Source organism: Ochotona princeps, chromosome 7 (assembly GCF_030435755.1).
Source record: "Ochotona princeps isolate mOchPri1 chromosome 7, mOchPri1.hap1, whole genome shotgun sequence".
NCBI lineage: Eukaryota > Metazoa > Chordata > Mammalia > Lagomorpha > Ochotonidae > Ochotona > Ochotona princeps.
Window position 1 is genome coordinate 76,804,941 of NC_080838.1, and position 24,300 is coordinate 76,829,240.

At 39.9% G+C, this 24,300-nt stretch overlaps 1 protein-coding gene across 4 annotated transcripts in view; it reads right to left on the reverse strand.

The window, feature by feature from the left end:
• ADGRL3 (adhesion G protein-coupled receptor L3) overlaps nt 1-24,300 on the reverse strand; it is a 780,978-nt gene that overhangs the window by 279,934 nt on the left and 476,744 nt on the right. For all 4 annotated transcript variants that reach the window (XM_058667263.1, XM_058667265.1, XM_058667264.1 and 1 more), the window contains one exon: nt 11,089-11,889. In XM_058667263.1, coding sequence (XP_058523246.1) covers nt 11,089-11,889 — 801 coding nt within the window. The remainder of the gene's footprint in view (nt 1-11,088; nt 11,890-24,300) is intronic.

Here is a 24,300-nt window from a genome sequence, read left to right on the forward strand (position 1 = left end):
TGAATGGATTTGTATCACTCTCAATAGCACAGTAATCGCAGATTTTGAAGTTTGCTCTTTTAAAAATCCATCTATCTTTAACGAATAGTGTTTGTAAAAAAAAGTGCTATTTGCTTGTTTTCAAAGGCAAGAGTTTATTTTTTTAAGATTTATTCATTTTATTACAGCCAGATATACACAGAGGAGGAGAGACAGAGAGGAAGAGCTTCCGTCCGATGATTCACTCCCCAAGTGAGCCGCAACGGGCCGATGCGCGCCAATCCGAAGCCGGGAACCAGGAACCTCTTCCAGGTCTCCCACACGGGTGCAGGGTCCCAATGCATTGGGCCGTCCTCAACTGCTTTCCCAGGCCACAAGCAGGGAGCTGGATGGGAAGTGGAGCTGCCGGGATTAGAACCGGCGCCCATATGGGATCCTGGGGCTTTCAAGGCGAGGACTTTAGCCACAAGGCCAAGCCGCCGCGCCCAAGAGTTTATTCTTAAAGACCTTTTTATTTAAGAAAATATGCTAGCATTAAAAATCATTCATTCATTCATTCTTCAAAAAGGTGATGACTAATGTTAATGTTTTAAAATTATTTATTCCTATTGGAAAGACAGATCTGCAGAGAGAAAAACAGAAAGATCTTCCATCCATTAGCTCACTCTTCAGATAGCTGCAGTGGCTCAAACTGAGCTGATCCAAAGCCAGGAGCCAGGAGCCCTTCTAGATGTCCCATATAGGCAAAGAATCCCAAGGCTTTGGGCCATCTTCCACTGGTTTTCCAGGCCAAAAGTAAGGAGCTGAATGGGAAGTGGAGCAGCAGGGACATAAGCTGGCTCCCAAATGCAATGCCAGTTTTTGCAGGTGGAAGATCAGGCAATTGAGGCATCACACTGTCCCCTAGACTTAATTTTAAAAACGGTCTTAATGTCAACAAATACCTAACTTTTCATTTGCATTCACATGTTTTAGGTAGAATTGTTCAAGTTTTAAGGTTAAACTCACAAAGTACTTCAAATAGAAGATCACTCTGTATTACAGATGCAAACAGTCTGGCCAGGAATTTGTAGTGTTAAAGCACAGTAAGAGAGATGCAGCAGAAACCATTTTAAGCAAAACAATACTTCCCTGCTTACTTTCAGGGAAATCTGACATCAGGTATCATCCCACACAAACATGACCTTGTAGATTTTACCTGTCAGTCACATGTCTTGGGTTATTTAGCCACTGATTATGGTCAACCGAGAATTTAGTTTTAGAATAGTAATGACTTAGGAAAAAAGTCTGTTCATGTTCAAAACTTAATAGAACTGCTTGCTCATCAATCCAAATTTAAGCTACAAGTGTACTACTTACATTGCTAACAGAGTTGAATATTTTGACTATTTTACCAGTCATTACACAATACAGTCAGTTGTCACTTCCATGTGTAATGTGGGCAAGATCTGGGAATGCTAAGGTGGAACCCGTACATATTCAGAAATCTTACTTTCGACGCTGTTAATAATTAGCACTCAAATCATTTCACTTCCCTCTGCCTGCCCTCTGGTGGACATGCTAACGAGCAGTGATTTGGCTGCAGGAAGGATCAAATGTAAGTGGGCAGCTTGCTCGCTGTCAAGAGAGCTTTCTGGGACTGCAAGTTACAGGTAGAAATTACTTTGATTACTTTTCTAATAATTGTAAGTTACCAGGGACACTCCTATGTAGGAGATCATTAACATTATAACTTCTGTGAGCCATTTTACCCCTCGTCTCCTGACTCTGTGATTGCAATTAACAGCCAGCACTAGGTGTGGCTGTGGTCAGCTTTACATAGGTGTAAAGCTCTGCTTTGTATAGGTCTGTGATGCTTTTATATTCAGAAATGCAGAGGGTGTCATTTTGTAAAGTCTTAACCTTCAAGGATGAAGAAACAGGAATCCAGGGAAGGTAAAGAATGTAAGAGAAAATACAGTTGTTGTTCAGAGGCAATGAAATGGCTCTCTGCAAATTCTGCAAGACTTAGCTGTGCTTCCTAACAAATCAGCAGCAGCCACATCCTTCGGATGGCAGCTGTCACTACACGAGATAAGGAAGTACAGGGGAGAAAATGAGCGTTCCACCGTGGCCAGAGAAACAGTCAATGCAGAAAGATGCACACGGGCTATGATTAGCAAAATGTTCCCACCCCATTCTGTTCTTCATGCCAAGTGCACTTGGCTACTAAGATAGAGGTAAATGAGACTTGAAGGCACAGGACAGCATCTCAAGCGGAACGCTGAGGCAGGCATCACAAGAGGCCCAGGACGAGAATGACTGAGAGCCATCGCTGGCTGTCTCCGCCTTCTGATTCAGGTACACTCTGAACTGCTGCCATCCAGGAAACAGATGTAGCAACCTATTAAACACGTGACAGTTTCAAAATGTTCAAGATTCTCTGCCCAGCACTCACATTACTCAGCTGTCAAAGTAAAGGGCTCACATAGATGATGTGAAAATTACATTTTAATGCAGTGTCATGTGTGTTTAAAGTTCTTATTCATCACTTCACAGCCATGGCTTTTTACTGGAGACACAAATGCACTTAATTAGCATATTCTAAGGACAGAAGGCTCACCTCTGCATTGTTAAACTCTTTGGGGCAGGCTTCTTGTTGATTTAGATTGTACGATCTTCAGCATGTTTAAGAATCATTACACGTACATAATTTCAAACAGCTTTCAAGAGACTATGTGTGGGTGGAAGAGAGCTGGCCCTGGCCAGCAGCTACGCATCTTTATCATTCTGCTTGCCACACTTCAAATACCTTGCCCTAAATCTCAACCAGTTTATTCTTGAATTCGTTAAGTTTACTTATTTTGGGAAATATTTAGAGGTAGATTTATCTGCCTATTCTTATCACCTCAAACTCCATCTAAGGGAAATACTACAGAAAACCTTTGTGTATTTGACGAGCAAATGATGGATTTTTCTGTGGATGGTTTAGGAACCAACTGTAAGAGTCAGGGAAAATGCCTGCTGCCTCTCTGCTCTGCTCGTGACTAATGAGTTCAGCAGCAGGCTGAGTGGGAGAAGGAGGAATTCAGTGAAGCTTGCTGCAACCTAGTCACTAACAGCATCTAAACGCAAATGATGCTGAATCCTCTCTCATCGAACAATTCAGAACAAAATGAAGAGGTTTCCAAGTGTGATACCAATGGGAGAGCTACTCAAACGGCCTGCAGAATAGCTAAATGTGATTTAGAAGTTTTAATGTGCATCTTACAGAACAAAGCTAATTGAAGACAAAGGTGAGTATCATATTTTATAAGCTAGAAAATAGCCTCAACCTCAAGTTACATTTGAGGGAAGAAGGGGATCAGACAACCCTGGAAGCAGAAAGGAAGCTGCCAAGGAAACAACAAAGCAAGCACTTTCACATGTATGAAGGGGTTTCGAATGATCATGAAGAACACATAAGGAAAATGAAGCACTGACTTAAAACTATTTTGTATCAAAATAAACTTACCTCTTAATCTTATTTTCCAGGACTTTTCTGAAGTCCATATACTTAACACTTGAGTGTGAAGGCTCACAGACTTTCTGAAACGTGTACAGAACTGAAACACCGATTCTTTAGGTAAAAAAAAATGTATTCTCCGTAGGAAACGGCTATCCCGTGTTTCCGAATGTGAAAAACTCATTTTCTCTAAGATGAAGAAATGTCAGCAGTGTGTCAACTAAAATGGTACTAACACACAGCTCTTTGAATAGCTGTATATTTTCTAATGTATTGGAAGATTACTGAGTTTGATTTCTGGAAGGAAGCACGTTAGTTTTAATAAGCTCTATCATTTCTCTTCAACACCATTAGGGCACTTGAGTGAAGAAGAGGGGTAGGTGTGGCTAAGGCAGAGGTAGACAAGATGCCTGCAGGGACTCACACAGGGATGATCATGGCCGTGGCCAACAGTCAAGGGGACCACATAATGGGCAGAACTCAAGGGAATGAAAACAAGATGAAAGTGTCCCACTTCCATATTATATCTTGAGAATGAAGAATTTCAGACACATTTTGTAATATATCCATTTGCTTACTAAATCTCTGCAGAATTTGTGAATGATAACCAGCAGTATCAAAGCTACTAACTTAAATTTCACTCTAGAAAACCACAATTGTACAGGCAGTTTTGCACTTCCCGGAATGCAGAAAAAGTGATGACCGTGCAGTGCTCTGAAATGTTCTTTAGGAAAAAACAAGGAACACATGTTCATCTTCTTTTTAACTCTGGACAAGGGCAGGTCCAGCAAAATTGTTTTTTCAAGGAGAAAGTCTGCTTACAGTCTACATTAGACATTTGAAATTGAAGTTTAAAATTTAATTAAAATTAATTTCTCTATAAAGATATTGGAAATATCGTGTCTCGTGGATTGTGTCATCCTTTAACACATTTTCCTCGGGAAAAAAACTGCAAGCACCTGGGCACATGACCATGCTGACTGTCCAGAGATGAGAGCAGACACAGCGGCGGCAGTGTGGAGGTAGACCTGGGGGACAGCGAGCAATTGCAGCAGAACGATCTCACAGACTACTGTCTAGGACACTGCTGAGGAGCCTGGCTTTTCTTCCTAGCTTTGTTTAAAACTTAAAATTTCAGACTATGAAAATGACCCTTTCAAACAAAACAAAACTCCTTGATTTCCTGGTTTTCAGAGTGAATACAATTTTTAGAGTATAAATCCATCGCAATTATTTGTGAATACCACTGACACTGGATTTGGATCTAGGGTTGCCTGACACCTGCTGGAAGACAGACTAGCAATTAGATGATTAAGTGATATGAATTTGAATGCTTGAGTCCTTTATTTTATGTGGGGGTAGTATAGATTTTCATGGAAATCTAAATTTTAATTTTTAAGTATTATTTGTTTGGAAGGCACATTTGCAGATCTGCTCTGCAAATGTCAAATTTTTTTTAAAGATTTTATTATTATTGGAAAGCTGGATATACACAGAGGAGGAGAGACAGAGAGGAAGATCTTCCATCCGATGAATCACTTCCCAAGTGAGCCACAACGGGCCGATGCGCGCCAATCCGATGCTGGGAACCTGGAACCTCTTCCAGGTCTCCCACGCGGGTGCAGAGTCCCAAAGCTTTGGGCCGTCCTCGACTGCTTTCCCAGGCCACAAGCAGGGAGCTGGATGGGAAGTGGAGCTGCTGGGATTAGAACCGGCACCCATATGGGATCCCAGGGCTTTCAAGGCGAGGACTTTAGCCGCTAGGCCACGCCGCTGGGCCCTGCAAATGTCAATTTTACCAGGTTTGGACCAGTCCAAAGCTTGGGCCCTGGAACTCAAATTAGATATTCCAGTATTGGGACTAGGAAACCAGGACTGGATATACAAGCAGGACTTGAAATCAAGCACTCTGATAGGGATGCAGGAATTCCATGGGGATGCCAGTCATTGTGTCAAACACTCTTATAAAAATCTAAAAACAATCCGGATGGGACCAGTACTATCAAGCAGCAAGTGAAGCCGCTACCTGCAACACCAGCAGCTCGTACTGGTGCCAGTTCTGATGCAGCTTCCTTTAAGACTCAACTGCTCCACGCCCTGATGCAGCTTCCTGCCATCAACCTGGGAAAGCAGCAGAAGATGGTCCAAGAACTCCAGTCCTGCATTTAAGTGCGAGGCCTGAAGAAGTTCCTAGATATGGCTTGGCCTAACTCCCACTGTTGAAGTTATCAGCAGAGTGAGCTGGAGGGTAGAAGATCTCTCTTTTTCTCTGTAACTCTACCTTTCAAATAAGTAATGAATACTACTTAAAAGGGGGGGTAGTGTGGTAGCTTAGTGGTTAAAGTCCTCGCCTTGAGTGCACTGGGATCTGATATGGTTTCCGGCTTGTGCTCTGGCTGCTCCACTTCCCATCCAGCTCCCTGCCAGTGGCATAGGAAAGAAGTAGAGGATGGCCCAAAGCCTTGAGATCCTGCACCCACGTGAAAAACCAACAAGAAGCTCCTGGCTTCAGATCAGCTCAGCTCTAGCCATTGCAGCCACCTGGAGAGTGAACCAGCAGATGAAAACTCCTTTTCTCTGTCTCTCCTTCTCTCTGTAAATCTGACTACACAATTTAAAAAAAAATGAAGGTGCAGATTCACTCTAAAAATTAAATTCTCCAAGCTGGCCATTCAGGCAGGTTTCTGGCATCTGATAAAAGATGTCTCTGTGTCCCTACTCTGCAACTCTGTCTTTCAAATAAATACATCTTGAAAAATAATTTTTAAAAGCACTCTGAGTCCCAGATACTCACCAAGGACTAACAGTACGAGCACCAAGGACTACATGCCAACTGCCAAGGAGACCACAGGGAATTGGAGTGCCTTCGGAGGCCGAGAACTCTGAGGTCACCCACCCCCATCTGGATCTATCACATCGGATGGAAAAAGTCATCCAAGGTCATCAAAATGACAACCACGAGCCCTGAGCAGTCTGCAGAAACAGAAGAACAGTAAACTTCCTTTGGGACTAGGGAGAGGAGCTTGCTCTGGTCCTAGCTTGGTTCCAACTTTGGGTCCCCACTCTCTCTGGCAATGACCATCAGGATCGCTCCAGAAATCCCTCAAAACAAACAAACAAACAAACAAATCTAGAATACATAGGGAACAACAAGGAAAGCTTAGAAACAGACAGGAAACGGTCAGTGTGGATGCACTTATACCTCACAAGGTGGGACACAAAGATTAGTTACTCCTCAGTAGGGTATAGAAGATTTCTCTGCACACCCCTTCTAAAACTGTTCACCTAAACTGTTGACACATGTCTTGTTAGAGTTATAGAGTTAGACTACCTGAAAAACAGCCAGGTTCAGCAAAATCATGCTTCAATGCTATAAAATGCTAAATACTAAAATTAAAATAGACACGAGATAGCTGAATAGTAATCTATAGCCATTTTAAGGTGTATAGAACCTGGTTGTATATAAACTAAAATTGAAATGTCAATGAAGAAGTCACAGGATGTGGTTAAGAACTTGCATTCTTTTTTTTTTTTAACATATTGGTTAATCAATACCATGTCAATTAATTCTATAACGTTATAAATTGTTACTGATGTTATGTTGGGGCTTTGGATTGATTGGAATGAAACTCTGCCAGCTCTACCTTCAGACCAGAGATGGTCTCCCCAAGAAACCGTTGAACTTATCTGGACAATAAGATGTTGGACTTTACGCTCTTCATGCTGGACTTTATGCTCAACTGAATCTGAACTGTGGTAAAGCAACAAGGTGGAAGAATCCCAATGCCTATAAAACTGTATCACATAATGCAATGTAATCAATTAAAAAAAAAAGCACTCTGAGTAATTATATTTTTCACTTTTCCAGTGAAGAATCCAAGACTGGTATGCTGCTTAACTTGACTAGTCAAGCAGATAACAGAGGCAGAATTCAAAACAAGCTCTCAGAGCTCCATGCTCATGCTCAGAAGCATATGCCTGCCACATGTAGGCATTGCTGCGGGAAGTTCAGAGACCCTGGAGATGCATCTTTGCTGTCTGCCTTCCGACGCTGCATTGTTTGAAGTATAGAATAGTCGTGCACAGCAGAAGCAAAGCACAGATGTCCCTTTACCAAAAAAAAAATTATTTCAAAGTGTAAATTTTCCTTGATTGGGTCACGCTTAAAATCCTAGCAGAGCTAACTTGCTACCAACAGATGGCAACAACAAACACACCTTAAGCAGTCTGCAGACACACATTTAATGTTGAGTCTAAAGCATGCGTAGTAGATGGAGGGTTTCACTGCACGTGCATGTACTGGAGTGCAGTCGTGAAGACCAGGTGGGATGCCCACCTGCCATGTGACAGTGCTTGGGTTCACGTCCCCGTTCTGCTAATGCACACCCTGAGAGCAGCAGGTGAGCGCTCAGGCGCTTGGATTCCTGCCACACACAGCAGAAACCCAGATGGAATTCCAGGCCCCTGGCTTGAGCCCAGCCCAGGCCCAGAAAGTGTGGGTATTTGGGAAGTAATACAGTGGAACGATGATCCTTCCTCGCCCTCTCAAATAAACCCAAATAAAGACACATTAAAATAAATAATTTTTAAATGGGCTATAATAAAATGGCAGTAAGAATTCGTACTGTAATTTACTAAAGAAAACACCCAGCTGAAATTGTTTTTGTGAAATAAGATGAAGAACTTCTATTAATGCTAATTGAAATTCTCATATCCACACATACCATGCATAAAATTTACTTCTATACTTACTCTCTCCACTGTTAAACTGCAATAAGTCCATGCCAAACGTGCTAGCTTTTTCATTTGAGCATCCGTGCATGAAACTTGATGCTTTTTTGTGATTGTATTGACAAATTTAATGCATACGAATCTCACTATTTGCAAAATAGACAGGTCTTAATTGTCATTGTTCAAAAAGGTGAAAATGGAGTCTCCTGCCTTAGCTTAGGAATTCCTGTAACAGTTTCAGTTAATCACTTCTCAATGGCTGTCATTTCAATGATATTCTTTGCAAAAATATGGGCACTAGCACATGTAACAATATGACCCATATTTAACTTACATAATGAGTAAAAATAAATGACAATGATTGTCCCCCACCTGTTTAAAAATACAGGATGCTTTGAAAAATTCATGTGAAAATGCAATTAAACAACATGTTTAGTTTCATGTTAAAATAAATTAATATCTATGTATTTTCATAATCTGAAATTTCTATGAATGTTTTGAATCTATCTTGTACATGAGTATATACATTAGATTATGATACTGTTAATTAGTGGAGTATTCAAAAGGTGGACTTCTGAATGTTACTGAAGGACTACACTATGGTAATAATGTGGGGGAAAATGGTGAGGGAAAGAATAGAGATGGAGGGGCAAATCCCAAAACCTACAAAGCTGCATCATGGAAAATAACAATAACAATAACAGTAACAATAATATATATTTTTGTTATACATTTGTCAGATCAAATCCTGCAATGCTAAACACTTTTAACTCTATTCTAAATGAAAATATGTGATTTTAAACAAAAGATTAAGCTTTGTTATTGTCACTATGCAACAATTAACCCCAAAGATGGAGTTATCAATTATGACTTCTTCCCAATCAGAACCAAAAAATGGTTACGATTCATTCATAAAGAAAGTTCTCGCTGAAAAACTCCAAATTTTGACTTAAAAATATCACAATTCTGCAATGATTATCTCTCAAGGACACTCTGGAAGACAGGAGCTCGCTTACCTTGTGAGGTCCAGGAAACACTGGGGTAAAACCCTTAGCTGTAGAGCGGAGCTTTGGGTACGAGACGGGCCAAGGGGATTTTCTTAAGCACTTGGTAAAGAGATTTGCATTGCTTGTTTTATATTTAGGTATTTCCTTCTACATAAAATCGTGGCTGCAGGTTACAGGAAGAAGGGCTTTCTGACTGGAATTTCTCAGAAATTAGAGGAAATGTCACCTACTTTATCATTTTAGCTGAATAAGAAGGGGCAAATCATTCAGTCAACTCAGTCATTAAAAACTATTTGTATATAAGGAACATATTACCCCTAGTGTCTGAGAAGGCAGAAATATCTGGCCAGGTAAACATATTTAAATATTTAAATAACAACAAGCAAGTAAAAGCACGGTATAAACCAACAAAGCAGAAAACAAGAAATATTAGCCAGTAAAGTCTGAATGATTGTAAATTACTATAAAAATTCAAACATCAGTATCATAGTTGTCCATTATACTCTGTCTTAAAAAAAATACCCTTATGTTACGCAGTTTAAGTGCTGAATTAAACTAATTCTGCTCATTTGTATAAACAAAAATGAAAAAAAAAATATTGCTGTTTCTGGCAGTCTTCAAACAGCACTAAAGGAAACAGTTTTGCAGGAGAAAGAACTAATATAAAGCCAGAGTTAGGAAGGGAGAGACAAAGAGGAATAGATAAATCCAGCTGGCATCCACAGGCTCACTCCCCAGATGACTGCAATGGCCAGGTCTGGGCCAGGCTGAAGCCAGGAACCAGGAACTTCATCCAGGTCTCCCATGTGGGAGGAAGAGGCCCAAGCACTTGGATCTCCTGCTGTCCTCACCCCACCCCCAAGCCCCCGGAACAACAGCAGGAAGCTGCATGGGAACCGGAGCAGCCCCATAGGATACGCCCACACGACAGATGTCACGTACTTGCTTACAGTACCAGCCCCCTTAAAGCATCATTTTTAAAGCAGCGAAATTAGATGACTTCAAATTTACTCAAAAGTTTGTTTCCATTTCCGTTGTCATTTCTTATAAAAACTGAGGTCTCCTTTTTTCTGTACTTTTTGATTAGGAACTTTTTTTTTCTTACATGTCAGTTCATTTCACTTAAAACCACATCACCTCCACCCGACAGTATTGCTGATGGGTTGGTCACCTTATACACTTGTTGTGCAGCGAGTCTGAAGTGAGACATCAAGCTCACCTTTTGCCATGTTCCAAGTGGCAGTATTGCTGAAGACACTTCGTAGTTAGGAAGCCTTCTGCCTTAGCCAAGTTTCTGTGTACTTCACTGTAAGAACTGGGTAGCTGATAAAGGGCAAACACCCTACGAAGAATGCGAGTCAAGGTCTGAGACAAGAACCTCAAGGAGAGGAGTCTCTTGCTAAGGGGTCATACCTTTTTAAAGATTTGCTTATTTATTTGAAAGGCAGAGGGACAGAGAAATAGGGAGAGACATGGAGAAAGACAAACCTTCCATTCACTGGTTTACTTCCCAAATGGATACCCAGTTAGGTCTGGATTGGACTAATCCCAGGAGCTAGGAACTCCATTCCAGGGTCCCCACTGGGTGGCAGGATATCAAGAACTTCAGATACCGCCTGCTTCCTTCTCAAGCACATTAGTACTCAGCTAGATCAGAAGGGGAAGAGCCAGGACTCAAGAACTTGCATTCTGATATGGGATGCAGCTGTCACTATCAGTGGCTTAGCCTCCTGTGCCACACAGCCATCTCTTATGGATGTAGAGGCAACGTACATTATTAGCTACCCAGGTCAGAAGAAAGACAACAGAATCCAATCCCAATGTACAAACTATTGGAAATCAGACTGTAGATATTTCCCCACAGATTATCATCAATGTCACACTTACCTGATCTACTATCCAGAGGTCCAAAGTCCAAAGAATATTTCACAACGTGGTAGTTATTCCACACGTAAAGTAGGTTGTCCCTGGGATTGTAATCCACAGCTGCTATGTATTGGTAAGAATTAGGAAAGGGCACATCCACCAAACTATCCTTGCTCTGCTCGGTGTTGTAAATGTAGTCGATCTTATTTCCAGTGGCCTCATTGTCATCATCTTCATACACAGATTTGACCACGTACAGAATCCCACAAATCATAAAAGCATTGGAAGCTGATCTCTTATCATATGCCGTATCCCACGTCCCTTCGATCCGGAGGGTATAAGGGTTCAACTGGCTAATGACAATTTTGCCATTGTTTTGTTCTGTTGCATAGATTACCCATAGCCCATTTTCATCCACTGCTAGGTCTATGTCCGATTTGCCTCCCCAGCGGTAAGGGGAGGTGTCGTGGTAATTGGCATTGGCTATGATGGCCTCTCCACTCTTGATCCTAGTCCTCAAGTCAAACTTTACTATATTCCTGGTGCGCTCCTTGTTAAAGAACAAAGCTCCATCGTACACGACGAAGCCCGTGCCATCCACCCTGTGAGGGAGCTTGTACGTCGTCGTTGGCCTTCCCGCGATGAAGTCATCCTTGGATGAGTACTCAGTCAGGGTGTCGGTTCTGTAGGGAGTCCAGGGCATGTAGTAAATCTTGTCCGAAGCCTGCAGAGGGTCTTTGCACCACGCCCCAGACTGGTGGTCCGACTCAAACAAGTGCTCACTCTGATATACTCCTTTCAGAAGTCCAGGACAAAGAAAAACTGTTGGGAGGGAAAGAGTTAAAAATAACAAAGGTGTTAATTTACATTCCGACAGATTTTTTTTTAACCAAATAGAATGCAACTCTAACAAAAGATACCCACCACCACTTATTTTGCTGCATTATTTTTGAGAACAAAAAGTAATTTTGTACACTAATTGTGGCTTTTTTTTCCCAAAAAATATTTTGATTTTGTTTGCTGAAAAAAAAAACTGGACTTTTCCTAAGCAGCTCTGCTTTCTGGTCCATTTTACTGTTGTAAATATGAATTACATACTTTTAGATATATATGTGATGTGTCTATGCATTCTGTAGAAATGACAAGCACACATGTTTACACAGAGTTTTCAATAGTTCACTGAAGAACATATCTTACTTGGAAGCAAAAATATATTGTTTTCATGCTCATAAAATTCACTATTCAATAGTTGAATTAAACAACAGGTTAATAGTCTATAGAATCTTCATAATATTTTTTAACAAAGCAGGAGAAAATCTCTGTACACAAGTAACTGAACTGTCTCGCATAAAGGCTCTCAAAGTTGCTACAACACACACAGAGCATGCAACCCACACAATTAAAAAAATGAGTGATGGATGGATACTGGAAGGAAAAAGAGAAAGTGAGAAGAAGAAAGGAAAGAGGAATAAGGAAAGAAGAAAAGGTGAAAGGTTACAGAAAAAATACCCAGGATCTAGATTTTAATCAGTTAAAAATGTCCTGTTAAAAACAGTGGTATTGGAACTTAAAAACATGTACCTTTTACTGTTACATGAAAGAACATTAAAAAACAAGATTACTGGCTGTCGTATTTTGCTGCTCATACTTCAGAATGAAAATGGGAAGCAATCATCTGATTCCCTTGATTTTTAGTATGACTCAGTAGCGTCCTGTGGAAGTGGCAGTGAGAAAGCATGGCTGATTAATCTGTGATGTGGGGAGCTGCACAGCAGTGTTTCCCAAAGGGTGTCCTGGAAGCATCTATTTCAAGTGGGACAGCTAGGAGTCATACAGAAAGAAAAGAAGGGGTCCTTCATCACTTTTGTTCAACAAAGATCACATTAAATAGAGCCGTAACAGAGATTCTAGCAGTTTATATACATTTGTGAATTTCAAAGGCAGCAGAGGGAAGGGTGAGTAAATTTCACAAACTAATTTGATAATCATTTCACTTTTTTCTCTCGAGCCTTTCGGAACGTATTGTTTTGCTGAACCTGCAGTGGGAAACAGTGCTCTAATATATTTGCAAAGCAAACACAGTGAAAAATCATGCAGTCCATTGTTAGTTCAGAAATGATGAGACGGATGCTGCGTGAAGAAACTGGAAGATTGCAGGGAATTCGTAGATTGACCCGTTTCTTAATGATTACAGGATTATTGTCTCAGCATTAGTGATTAGCTTCTCAATAGCAACTGTTAAGTACAAATTTAGTGGAAAACGACCTAAAATGATATTCAGCTTGATTTGGCCGATGACTGGAAAGGATCGGGCACTGCTAGAATGCTCAGGGTATCACTTTTGAAGAAATAAACTGCTGGTGGAGAGGGGGAAGTTGGCTGCTAACATTTCCATAGCAAAGACAGAGAGGCATGGTCAACTTAAAATCAATAATTTTGAAGATTATAGGAGCTTCACTTTACAAAAGTATCATTTGTTGTCAAAACTGCAAATATCCTGTATGTTCTGGTTAATCACCACTTCTTGGTTACTGTAGTAACTCTCTTTCAGGTGTTTCAGAAAACTCGTTCCTTCTGCCCTAGTCACTGAAAACTAGAACAGGGGAAACCACACCAGAGCTATGGAAAATTCTCGAGCATAGAAGGAGAAACAGATCCACAGCAATCACTACTGGCATCCAGTGCCCTTCCAACGACTTTAAAATAAAGAGGAATAAAACACACGTGGAAAATTTCCCAATATTAAACGGCTTTAGGACACAAGGATCAAACCAGCAAGTCAGTAAAACAGATTAAAGTGAAGTTGAGCAGCAGAAGTAGTAAATAAATTTTCATAAATATAGATAAGAATTAATAACAAAATTATTTTTATTAAATGTTAAACTGTTAAAAAAACTTAGCCTATAAATAGTATATAATTTATGAAAGGTATTTAATTACCTTTTTGTTCCACTTCTATTGGAGAGAGAGAAGTAAAGAGAGAAAGGAGAAAAGAGAATAGATTAATGGTACGGTATTGGCCAAGAACTTTTTATTCACCTCTTCCAAACTGAAAGTAAATAATTTATTTCACTCATACTTGCTTTATTGAACATTATATGACTTTCAAATGAACCCATTTCTCTAAAAGAATTATTTGTTAAATAATCATAGTATAAGTTTTAAAACACACTTGAAAAAAACAAGGCAAACATTAATCAAGCTAAGATTGAATGAACATACCATTCCAAACTATAGATATAGGAAATGCAATATACATCTTAAAGAACACTAATATCCCAATTTCAAAGGCAGAACTGCAATAATACTCAGAAAGGTTTACAACAGATTTGTTATAGTCTTACTTACAAATACCATGGCTTATGGTGCTACGTAACATACCAGTCTTACTTTCCACATATCACAAAGAAATGATCTCACAATGGGCTACTCTGCCACTCAACCCATGAGGCCTAAAATTGTCCATTGTCTGTCAGTTTAGAGGATAAGTACTAAGAGCAAATGCTATTCATCCGATAAGTGGATTTAGAATCCACACTGGAGAAAGTTCCCCCCCCCCACTCACCAGTATTTGATATTAGTGTGAGGAAATCATCTCTTTCCAAAAAATCTATCAGAACCTTGATAGAAATAATGAGTCAGCACTCAGAGCCTTTTCTGAAATTCTTAGCTCTTTTCACATTGTGAATTGTAAAACTAAACTGAGATTCTGAAATATATTGATGAATCCCTTAAATCAGAACCTATCTGTGGAACTCATCAATTGCATCTTCTTTAGCTTATTGTACATGTGTCCCATTAGATACCCATATCCTAAAAAGAGGAAAGGACACAATGAGTGGAAGGAAAAGATGTTGAAGAATTGCTTCAAATCATGAATTTGAATCATGATATCAGAGAATGAAAAATAAGGCTATTTCAGAGAGGGGAGTGAGGTATTTAAAACTGTAGTTACAGAAGCATGCAAAATTCTATTTGCATAATTATATTTGGGTAAGATTTTTATGCTGTGACCTAAGCCCACATGTCTTTAGTCAAACCACACTTACTGCTTTTTACCAACCTTTTAGAAACCTCAGTAACCTCACGTGTTGGAAGGAAAATCAGGTATATTTGCAAAATTGTGCTCAGAGAGTTACAGACAGGGTTATTATTTATTTTTAAGATTCTTTATTTCAAAAATTAGATAACCTTATTTTTAACCATATTGCTAGGACTTCTTTTAAACTTCTACTGTGCTGTTATTATGTGTTATTTTCCTCTATGATTCTTTCTTGTGTAACTGCAGCTCATCAGACTGTACTGTCACAACCAGGCATGTTAAAACCTTTATCTACAAAGAAACTGTAGTACATTTACTCCATGGAATCCTACTCAACTATCAATAAGAATGAAATTCTACCATTTACAACCAAATGGTCCCAACTAAAGATCATTATGCTTATTGAAATAAGTCAATACTGAAAGCACAAATGTCATGTTTTCTCTCATATAAGGCAACCTTCACGCAAATTATAAGATCAATAGCCCCTCCTATACATTTTTTGCTTCAACTCATGAGTTTTGATCCTGTTTTGATATTCATTTCTTCAAAACAGTTTATCTTCCTAAATTCTTCACTGACTCATAGATCATACAGTAGCATTATTTTGTCCAGGAATGCTTTTTTTCCTTTTTCATTTCTTCATTGGACATTGGTTATTCAGTAGCATGTTGTTTAACTTCATGGTGTTGATAATTTTTTTTAACTTTATTCCTGCTGTTGATTTTGTTGTATGGCTTTTCATTTAAGGGAATGAATAGTAACTGTGAATAGAGACTATCATATCTAGATATTAAGGTACAATGCATTATGTATCTCTACTCCCAAATCAAAGATGGACTCCCAATGAAACTGTTAAACACATCTTGACAATAGGATGTTGGACTGTCTGTTATTGTTTGTATCCGCAATGTCAGGGTACACTTAACTATCAAAATGATGCATTTGTGACTACTTATGAAGAACTATATTATTGTAAATAATACAGGAGAAGTCGGGGGGATTTGGGGAGGAGGAATTTGGGGAGGAGGCAAGGGAAAATTCAAAGCCTATTAAATTGTATCATAAAATAAAAACTAAAAACAAACAAAAGCGTTTACAAGACACACTTGATGTATTGACTAGTTTAACAAATCCATATCCACACTGATAACTGTAACTGAACTTCTGAAAAGAGACTTAATATGTTCAACTGTTTGGACGTATGGCCTACTTGAATGAATCTCTGGGATTGAATGGGAAGTCACAGCATACTTTCTCATTTTTTGATTGCTGATGACAAAGAGGCTTTTTTTTTTCCCCACAACTAATTTAGTCTTTGATTTAGCTCTACATATAATGTGTATACCTAAATCTGTGTCATTTTGAAAATTATAAATGTAGGTAGGCATTTTTATTTAAAAACATGAAGTACACTTCCACAGAGCTATGATCCCCTTTCATTTCAAGTCATGACCAGTCTTATTTTTAAGTAAAAGCCCTAACTTCATTGTGAGTGACATTTCTTTCTTCAACCATACTAAATGAGGAAGACAGGCTGTACAATGCATTGATTATGTATGTATTATATTCTGTAAAATTCAAGGGAAATTTTCATTTTTTTTACTTAATTTTTAATATTGTTTAAATAATTGAGAACATTCCCATGTAGATCACCAATTAGGATGGGGAGGGTCACAGTATGGAGGAAGATCGGTGGTACAAGTTTTTCCGTTTTTTTTCTCAATGTCCACACTGGGCAAAGGTGAGGGGCCACTCTTTGTTGTCACACATTGGCTCTTGGGGACAGGGAGTATCCTTGGATGATACTTGGGAAGAGTGCTCAGAGGATGTTATTTGAGTGGTTTTGATAGTTCCGCAACATTATTGGCTTTCTGGCAATACGGCTGAGAAAAATCTTTCCAAGGTCTATTGGCTGATCAGGTCCACTTTAGTGCACCCCGAGGCCCAGGAACAAAGCTTGGCCAGGAGAATGGTTCAACCTGTTCAGCTTTCCATCCTCTGACAAGGAACTCGACATCCTCTACTTGCTAAGATGAGCTGGCTGTCAACCCTCCCGTGTGCATCTGGGCATGCTGTCTACTGCACAGACATCAGCAACTGAGGAGGCCCAGTTTCAATACGTGCACTCTAAGATCAGACCATATGTATTGTGATTTTTCCCTGCGGCCTGGGTTTGAGTTAAGTCATCTAGTAGGGGAGTCCCTAAGGAACTTGGGTGACCTCAGACTTTATTGTTATGTGAGCCAGCCAATGTAGGGTTGGGCTTGGTCCATCACCTGCACTGGTCAATGCACGTACAGGTGGATACAGCTGCCAAGTCAGTTATATCCCAGCCACATCTCTGTCACGTGAACTGATGTTTGTTGTGGCCTAGTTCAACCCAGCCTGCCATAGGCCCAGTCTTTCTGTAGGTGCCTAATTGGGGCAACCCCCAATAATCACCACCCAGTCTACCATAGTCATGGTTTTTGTATATGCTGGCATGTACTGAAGCCTAGCTCATTCCTTCCTGCATCCCATCTGGCTCTAATGCATACCCATGGGTGTCACAGTTTAGCTCTGCACAACCTGCCTCCTGGCCTGATTCTCATGTATGCTGACAGATACTGCTGCCTTTATCAGCCTTGCCCGCCCTGCAGCCCTTGCTCTCATGCTTAGCAATCCGAACTGTAGCCTAGCAAGGGAATGCCCACAGTTCCCCTACAGTCCTGCACAGAACCCTAGATCTTGTGCCTACCAGGAGGTACTGTGGTCCAGCATGACATGATTTGCACCCTGTGCTGACACTTACCAGTGAATGCTGCAGTCTAGTCTGGCTGGCTCATACCCTCTTGTGTGCAACAGCAGATGTGGCAGATTAGCCCAGCTCGGCCTGCCCCAAGACTGTTCCACTCTCAGTCCCAGCTCTCATGATCATGAGTGGAAACTGTAACCAAGCAAAGAAATTCCCAAAGTTCTTCTACCAGGCCCACTCCCAGCACCAAGTCTTGTGAGTGCCAATGGGTGCTGTGGTTCAGTCTGAGATGGCCCAACCTTAGTATCAATATTCACCAGCAGGTGCTGCATGCTGGATCAGCTTAGCCTGTACCAAGATCCAGCTCTTACCTTTGTGTGCAGCAGTCTAGGCCAGTTAGGCCTGCTCACAGCCCTCATGAGAACTGATGAGTGTTGTTGTCCAAACCAGTCTGGCCTGCACCTCATCCTGGCTCTCACTCATGCCAGTGTGTGCTATGGATTGGCCCACTACAACCTGCCTTCATGGTGGACCTGCCTCAAAGATATGCCATCAGGTGCTACAGCTCTGCCTACCCTGGCCTGCCATGAGCCCAGTTCTAACACTCACCAGTGGGAGCTGCAGCCTAGCAGGGTATTTCCACAAGTTCTCTTTACCAGGTCCACTTTAGGCCCAGATCTCATGTGCGGTTGGATGCTGCAGCCTAGCGTGACGTGGCCTGTCCTCAGCCCTGGCACTCACCTATAGATACTTTAGTCTAGTCCAACTAGCTTCCACCCATTCTGGTTCTCTCCAGTGGGGGTTACAGCCTAAACAAGCCTGGCTCATGCTCAGACTCGGTTCTCACATGAACTGGTAGGTGCCAAAGCCTAGCCTGACCTGTCCACACATATTTTGGCTCTTGTAAGTGCCAGTGAGTACTGGGGTTTAGTCGAACCAGTTCGCCTCCTAGCAACTAGCTTTTGCACACACCAGTGAGTGGCAGGCAATGCTATTTAGAACAGCCCAAGTCTCCCAAGTGGCTGGGTACCTTGACCTGATCTAGACATGACCTCTGATTACCCTCTTCTAAACCACTCTGTCTCTGCTCCCTCACCTATCTGCAAATACAATGGCATGGTTTGTGGAAGACCCCAACAGTCATTCCTCCGCTCTCAAACATGCCCTCTACTGTTCCCACTCCAATAAGTGCCCATACTGCCTTTCCCAAAGACCTAAAAGCTCCCTGTGCCTGGAAGCCAGGAAGGCATGTCCTGGCCATGCATTCCCCACATTCTCCACATATCTTAAAAATAAAATAACATAAAATAGGCAACTCTGATGGCACATTGGTATAGTTAACACATATTTGGCATTAACTCGGTCCAGAAAGCCCATCAGGTATTAGCTGCTTCTCTTCCAGCATTGTAACACTTGTCTACGTTCAAGGCAACCTAGGCAACTAGCTACAGCTGGCACAAATTTCCTCCTTCCTCCTCCTCCTCCCCTCTTCTTTCTCCTCCTTTCTTCCACCATCTCTTCCTTCTTCTCTTTCCTCTTCCTCTTCTTTAAAGACATTGCACCTCTATTATTTCAGTTATCATTTGTTAAGACTTTGTCTTTAATTCTCCGTTAGATTTAATTTTAGGAGGATTGTTGCCAGCTGTTGCATAAGTAAAGCTTGCCTCTCTTGCTGATTATTCAATATTAAGATTTATTAGGCAGTTCCACTATGAAGAAAATTATTATGGTCTTGCTCATGTCATGACTAGCTGTAACTCATTTATCATTTATTTGCCATTTTCAAGACTGAGGTAAAACAGTCCTATAATTTAAGTTGAAAAAGTACACACAAATCATATTTCCATAACAAAAGCTGGCAGGGCAGCAAAATTTGTCGTTGAAAAGCTTAGTAACATTTAGGACTGACTAGTCATTGCCTATCATCTAATTCGAATTCTAAAAGCTTCTCTTCCCTGAAAAATCAAAGAAATTCTCTGAAACAAGAAAACCACCATATCTGTGGCAACCACGTCTGGCATATAACACTCAGGGAATAGCTTATGAATCAAATGCATAATTCAAATAGCTATGAATGGTTTTGTTCCTTGATGCTGTGCACACATTGTAAAAAGAAAAAAACAGGTGATAAACTCGAATCTGGATTCACCATGTTAAATTGTACATACAATGTACTATATGCATAATATTGAGATATTTCAATGAACAGGGAAGAAATTAAACAGCACAAGCAATTTGTATCTCCAACTCATTAAACATAAAACTTGAGGGCCTAAAGGAAAGGAAGAACATACACATAGATGGCCTTTTGAGTTATATTGACAATGTGTGGCTATAAAACAGCTCACTAATGACGTAGACGCAGGCCTAAAACACGCCCTTCTCTCCTGTCTGAAATGAGATCATAAATGAATGCAGGTTCAACGACAGGCGGGTTGATGCCTGTCTCAGGATCTCCTGTCTTCCTGCCTGGTCCGATATCCTCAGTTCTGGCACTGCAGCCATCACTGCTCACTTCCAAACCTCTTGGGAATTAGCTTCTCTTCTTTTCATTCTTCACTTCTAATCCATTAACTATTTTTATTGTCCATTCAGCGTCCATAAACATGTTTATATATGTCCTTAAAGTGGTTTCCTTGTTGTCCTTTGTCAAACTTAATGTCAAACAGTATATCCTGTGGCTAGAGTAGTGACACATTTAAACTAGGATAATTTTACTCTATAGAAAACAAGATACAGGAAAACAAAGCTAGTAAACTTTTTATTCATTTCTCACTGGCTCATAAAGCAGATATAACATATAACCATGTTACTGTTTAGAAAGATGTTATTATTTTTATCTACTTCTGTAATACAGGCAATATCCACTTCTGAATTGCATTCTTTAATTAGAAAAGGTATGGATCAGAGAGCACATAAATTCATTGCCAAGCTTTTTCAAATTGCTTTGCAAATTACAGAGAAATACTCATAAATCTGCTGTGTGCCAAAATTTGGGGGCCATTACTAAGAACTATGAAATTTTACCTAATTGTACTGTCATTTAAATGTTTTTCTTTTAAACTCTTAAGTCATTAAACATACTATGCTCACTTACAATCCAAATCTTCCAAATAGGTGGGATAAAATCCAATAAGGCTGCAACGTTACCAAAATACATAAAAATTAAAGACATTTGTGGTGAGCATTAAGGTGGTTATCAAATATTAAATAATTTAAAGTTTTTGTTTTCCATTCAAATGTAGTACTATTTTGAACAGAATCATTTCTATGCTTACATTTGGCTTAGACTACGATCATATGCTTGGGTGCCCTTACCGTACACCATCTGGGCAGTTAAAGAAATAGGGAAAAAAAAGACAAACTACGTAACTAACCATCAGTCTTTGATGCAAATTTGCTGGTAAATCACCCATGAGCAAAGTCACCTATAAGTGCATCACCAAAAGTTCACTGTAATACTTCATATTTTAGTAACATATTATGTAATATTTAATCAAGTTTTCATATGGATCACGATTTAATTCTTCAAACAATAATGTGATAATAATATTGACTATTTCCATCACAGAAGAGTCAACAGAAACTCAAAGGCATCTGAGGACAACATTGGTAGGTGGCAGGGACCGACATTTGCTTATTAGCACCCACAGGCCCTCCCACCAGGTGCATTCCTTTGCCCCTCCTCTCCAGGAGGTGAGAAACAACATGAGTGTTCCTTAAGGAAAAGCTCTGTTGTAATCATCATGCACTCAGTGTTGAAGCTTTGTGTGTCACGTTAGTCAGACTTTAACACCATAGCATCTTTGGAGGTAGGCATTCTCTTTATCTTAACTTTTTAAATGGGAAAACTGAGGCACCAGCACATGACTCCTATGGTTACCAGTGCATTTAGATTCAAATCCAAGTGTGATCTTACGCACCCAGGTCCTTGAATGAGATGCCCATGACCACTTTCAGCGTAGGCGCCCAGGACACTGGAAGTGTTCCCTTCCTGTTTTAATTTTCTATTTTTTTATGTGCAATGAATAGATAGCACTGTGACATTTTCAAGGAAAGGGATTGGATAACGCACTTCACAGTGCAATCACCCCTTACTAATACTTTTTGAGGAGAAAATAAAATGAGAAGACACATGAATTCCACATTTCTTGGCTGAGGAAAAACAACATATCTCTTATCCCTGCAAATAAACCCGTGCTCAAAACCTTATATCTCAATCATTCTTACTATTCTGAAACAGGTAATACTCTTTCTTTCTCATTTTATATCCACCAATAAAAAAAAATGAAAGCACTTTTATAGATAGGAACACAAAAGATCTGTGAGGTTCATTAAATTTTTCAGCATTTTGCTACAAAAAATTCTGACAGGCATCTGTCTCTGCAAACAAGGAGCTAATCCTTTATTTAATGAGAGACAGAGTAATCTCTGCAGCTCAGCTTCTAAATTATGTTTTTCAAATAATACCCATGCATCAGTGAATAAAAGTGCCACTCAAGCACCTTGTATTACAATGGCTTTATATAATGTGTTTCCAAAATTAACACTTTCTAATGAATTTAATCCTGGAGTGTGTAGATTGAAAATGTCAATAATTTATAAAATGCTTTTGCCACTCACATTATAATTTAAACACTTAAATACAATATCTATAGATGTTATAGAAATTGAGACAGCTTTTTTATTTTGTATTAAGGTTACATGCCATTGATGGATCTATAAAACCTTTCAAACTGTTCATTTACCCCTTTAAAGGAAAATGGTGCTATTAGTTCACTCTTTGGCGAATGTATTTGTAATAGCTCCTAGTAAAAATAATAATTTTTCAAAGTTATTGTTGGTGACACTTAAAGTCAATACTATATTTGGTTTATCAAGGATGGGCTCTTGTTATAGTGATTTGTCACCATTCTGTAATAACCACCTAGTAGTTGGAGCTGCAAAACACAAAAACTGTGACAAGGTCACCCCATTGTGGCTACGATTATTTGTACGCTTTAATATACTGATCTCAGTGAATGCATCTCTTGAGCGCCTGTTAAATTCAAGGCTCTCAAAGCTGCACGTATAGAGGCAAATACCAGTAATTCCATCACCTAACACTTACTGAGCAGGTAGTGAGTGGTCAAGGGCAAACATAATGGGCACTGTGCACTGATCTCTGCCTCAGGGAAGTTCAGTCTAATTATAATTGGTGATTTGCAGCATACTTATCAGCCAATGATAAGCCATTAAGTGCTTATCAAAGAAACCTAAATAAAGACATCCAAACAGACAAGACTAGAAATGAATGGTGGAGAAAGGGAGATCTGTCGGAGAAGCTCAGGCTGGAAACATGAGTCATAATGGTCAGACTAAAATCAAACCTTCAATGCAAAAATGCTCCATTGCTCCTAAGCCATGCAATTACTATTGATTCCTTTCATTTGGATTACTCCCTCAATTCCTCCTGTGCACACAGTCACTAGAGCCATCACTGCTGTCACCAGGCTCTGCATTAGCAAGAAGCTTAGAAGCTGACTCCGGAGCCAGGTGTCAAACACAAGTACTCCAACATGAGCTATGGACAACTTAACTAGCACGGCTAACTGAGGCAAAAACAGAAGCCAACATCTGAGGAACAGTTGGGAACACCAAGGAGCTTCATCCCACGTGAACATCTCCTGACGATCTACCAAAGGCCCCAGCCAAAGTGGGCCTGGATGTACTAACTAGAGGGTGGAAAACAGTCTATATTTAGCAGTAACAGGCCTAATAATGAGATTAGTGATTAACATAGAATGTTGAGAATGGAAATAAAAGTAAACACAATTAACAGTGACATTCTGTAGTAGAAAACATATGTGAAATTCTACACAAGCCAACTAAATTGTTTGGCAAGGAGGCATAAGCTCTTTAGTCAGTCTTGGTGTTTGATTATATTGGATTTCCCATTCATCTAGAGTAAGTTCCAAGTCTTTGGATTCAGTGCTATACTTTTCCAGAATATGATTCTAATATATTTACCCAGTTATATATCTTACGAGGCTGTATCTTCACCACAATCTTCGATAAGGCCTTATCAGACTTAGTGCCATCTATATAGCATTGAAAGTTTGCCCATCAATTTGCAGGGCAAATTGATCTCACTTAATCTTCCCAGTGAACCTTATTCAGATTATTATTATTATACTAACGAGACTAAGTATAACGACAGAAAACTAGCAGTATGCAGAAATGGCATTGGAAAAGTGGAGCCTGAACTCTCAACCTTGCTGCTATACTAACTGGATTAAAGAGAGGAAACACTAGTGCTAACCATGAGAAAACTAACATTTCTTGAGTGTTTGCTACTTACTATTGATGATGTATAGTTTTAAATACGTCACATACATTATCCATTTACTATTTCACCACTATAAAGTAGAAAGTATTATGATGTAAATATTACAATGGCAGCATTATGCTTAGA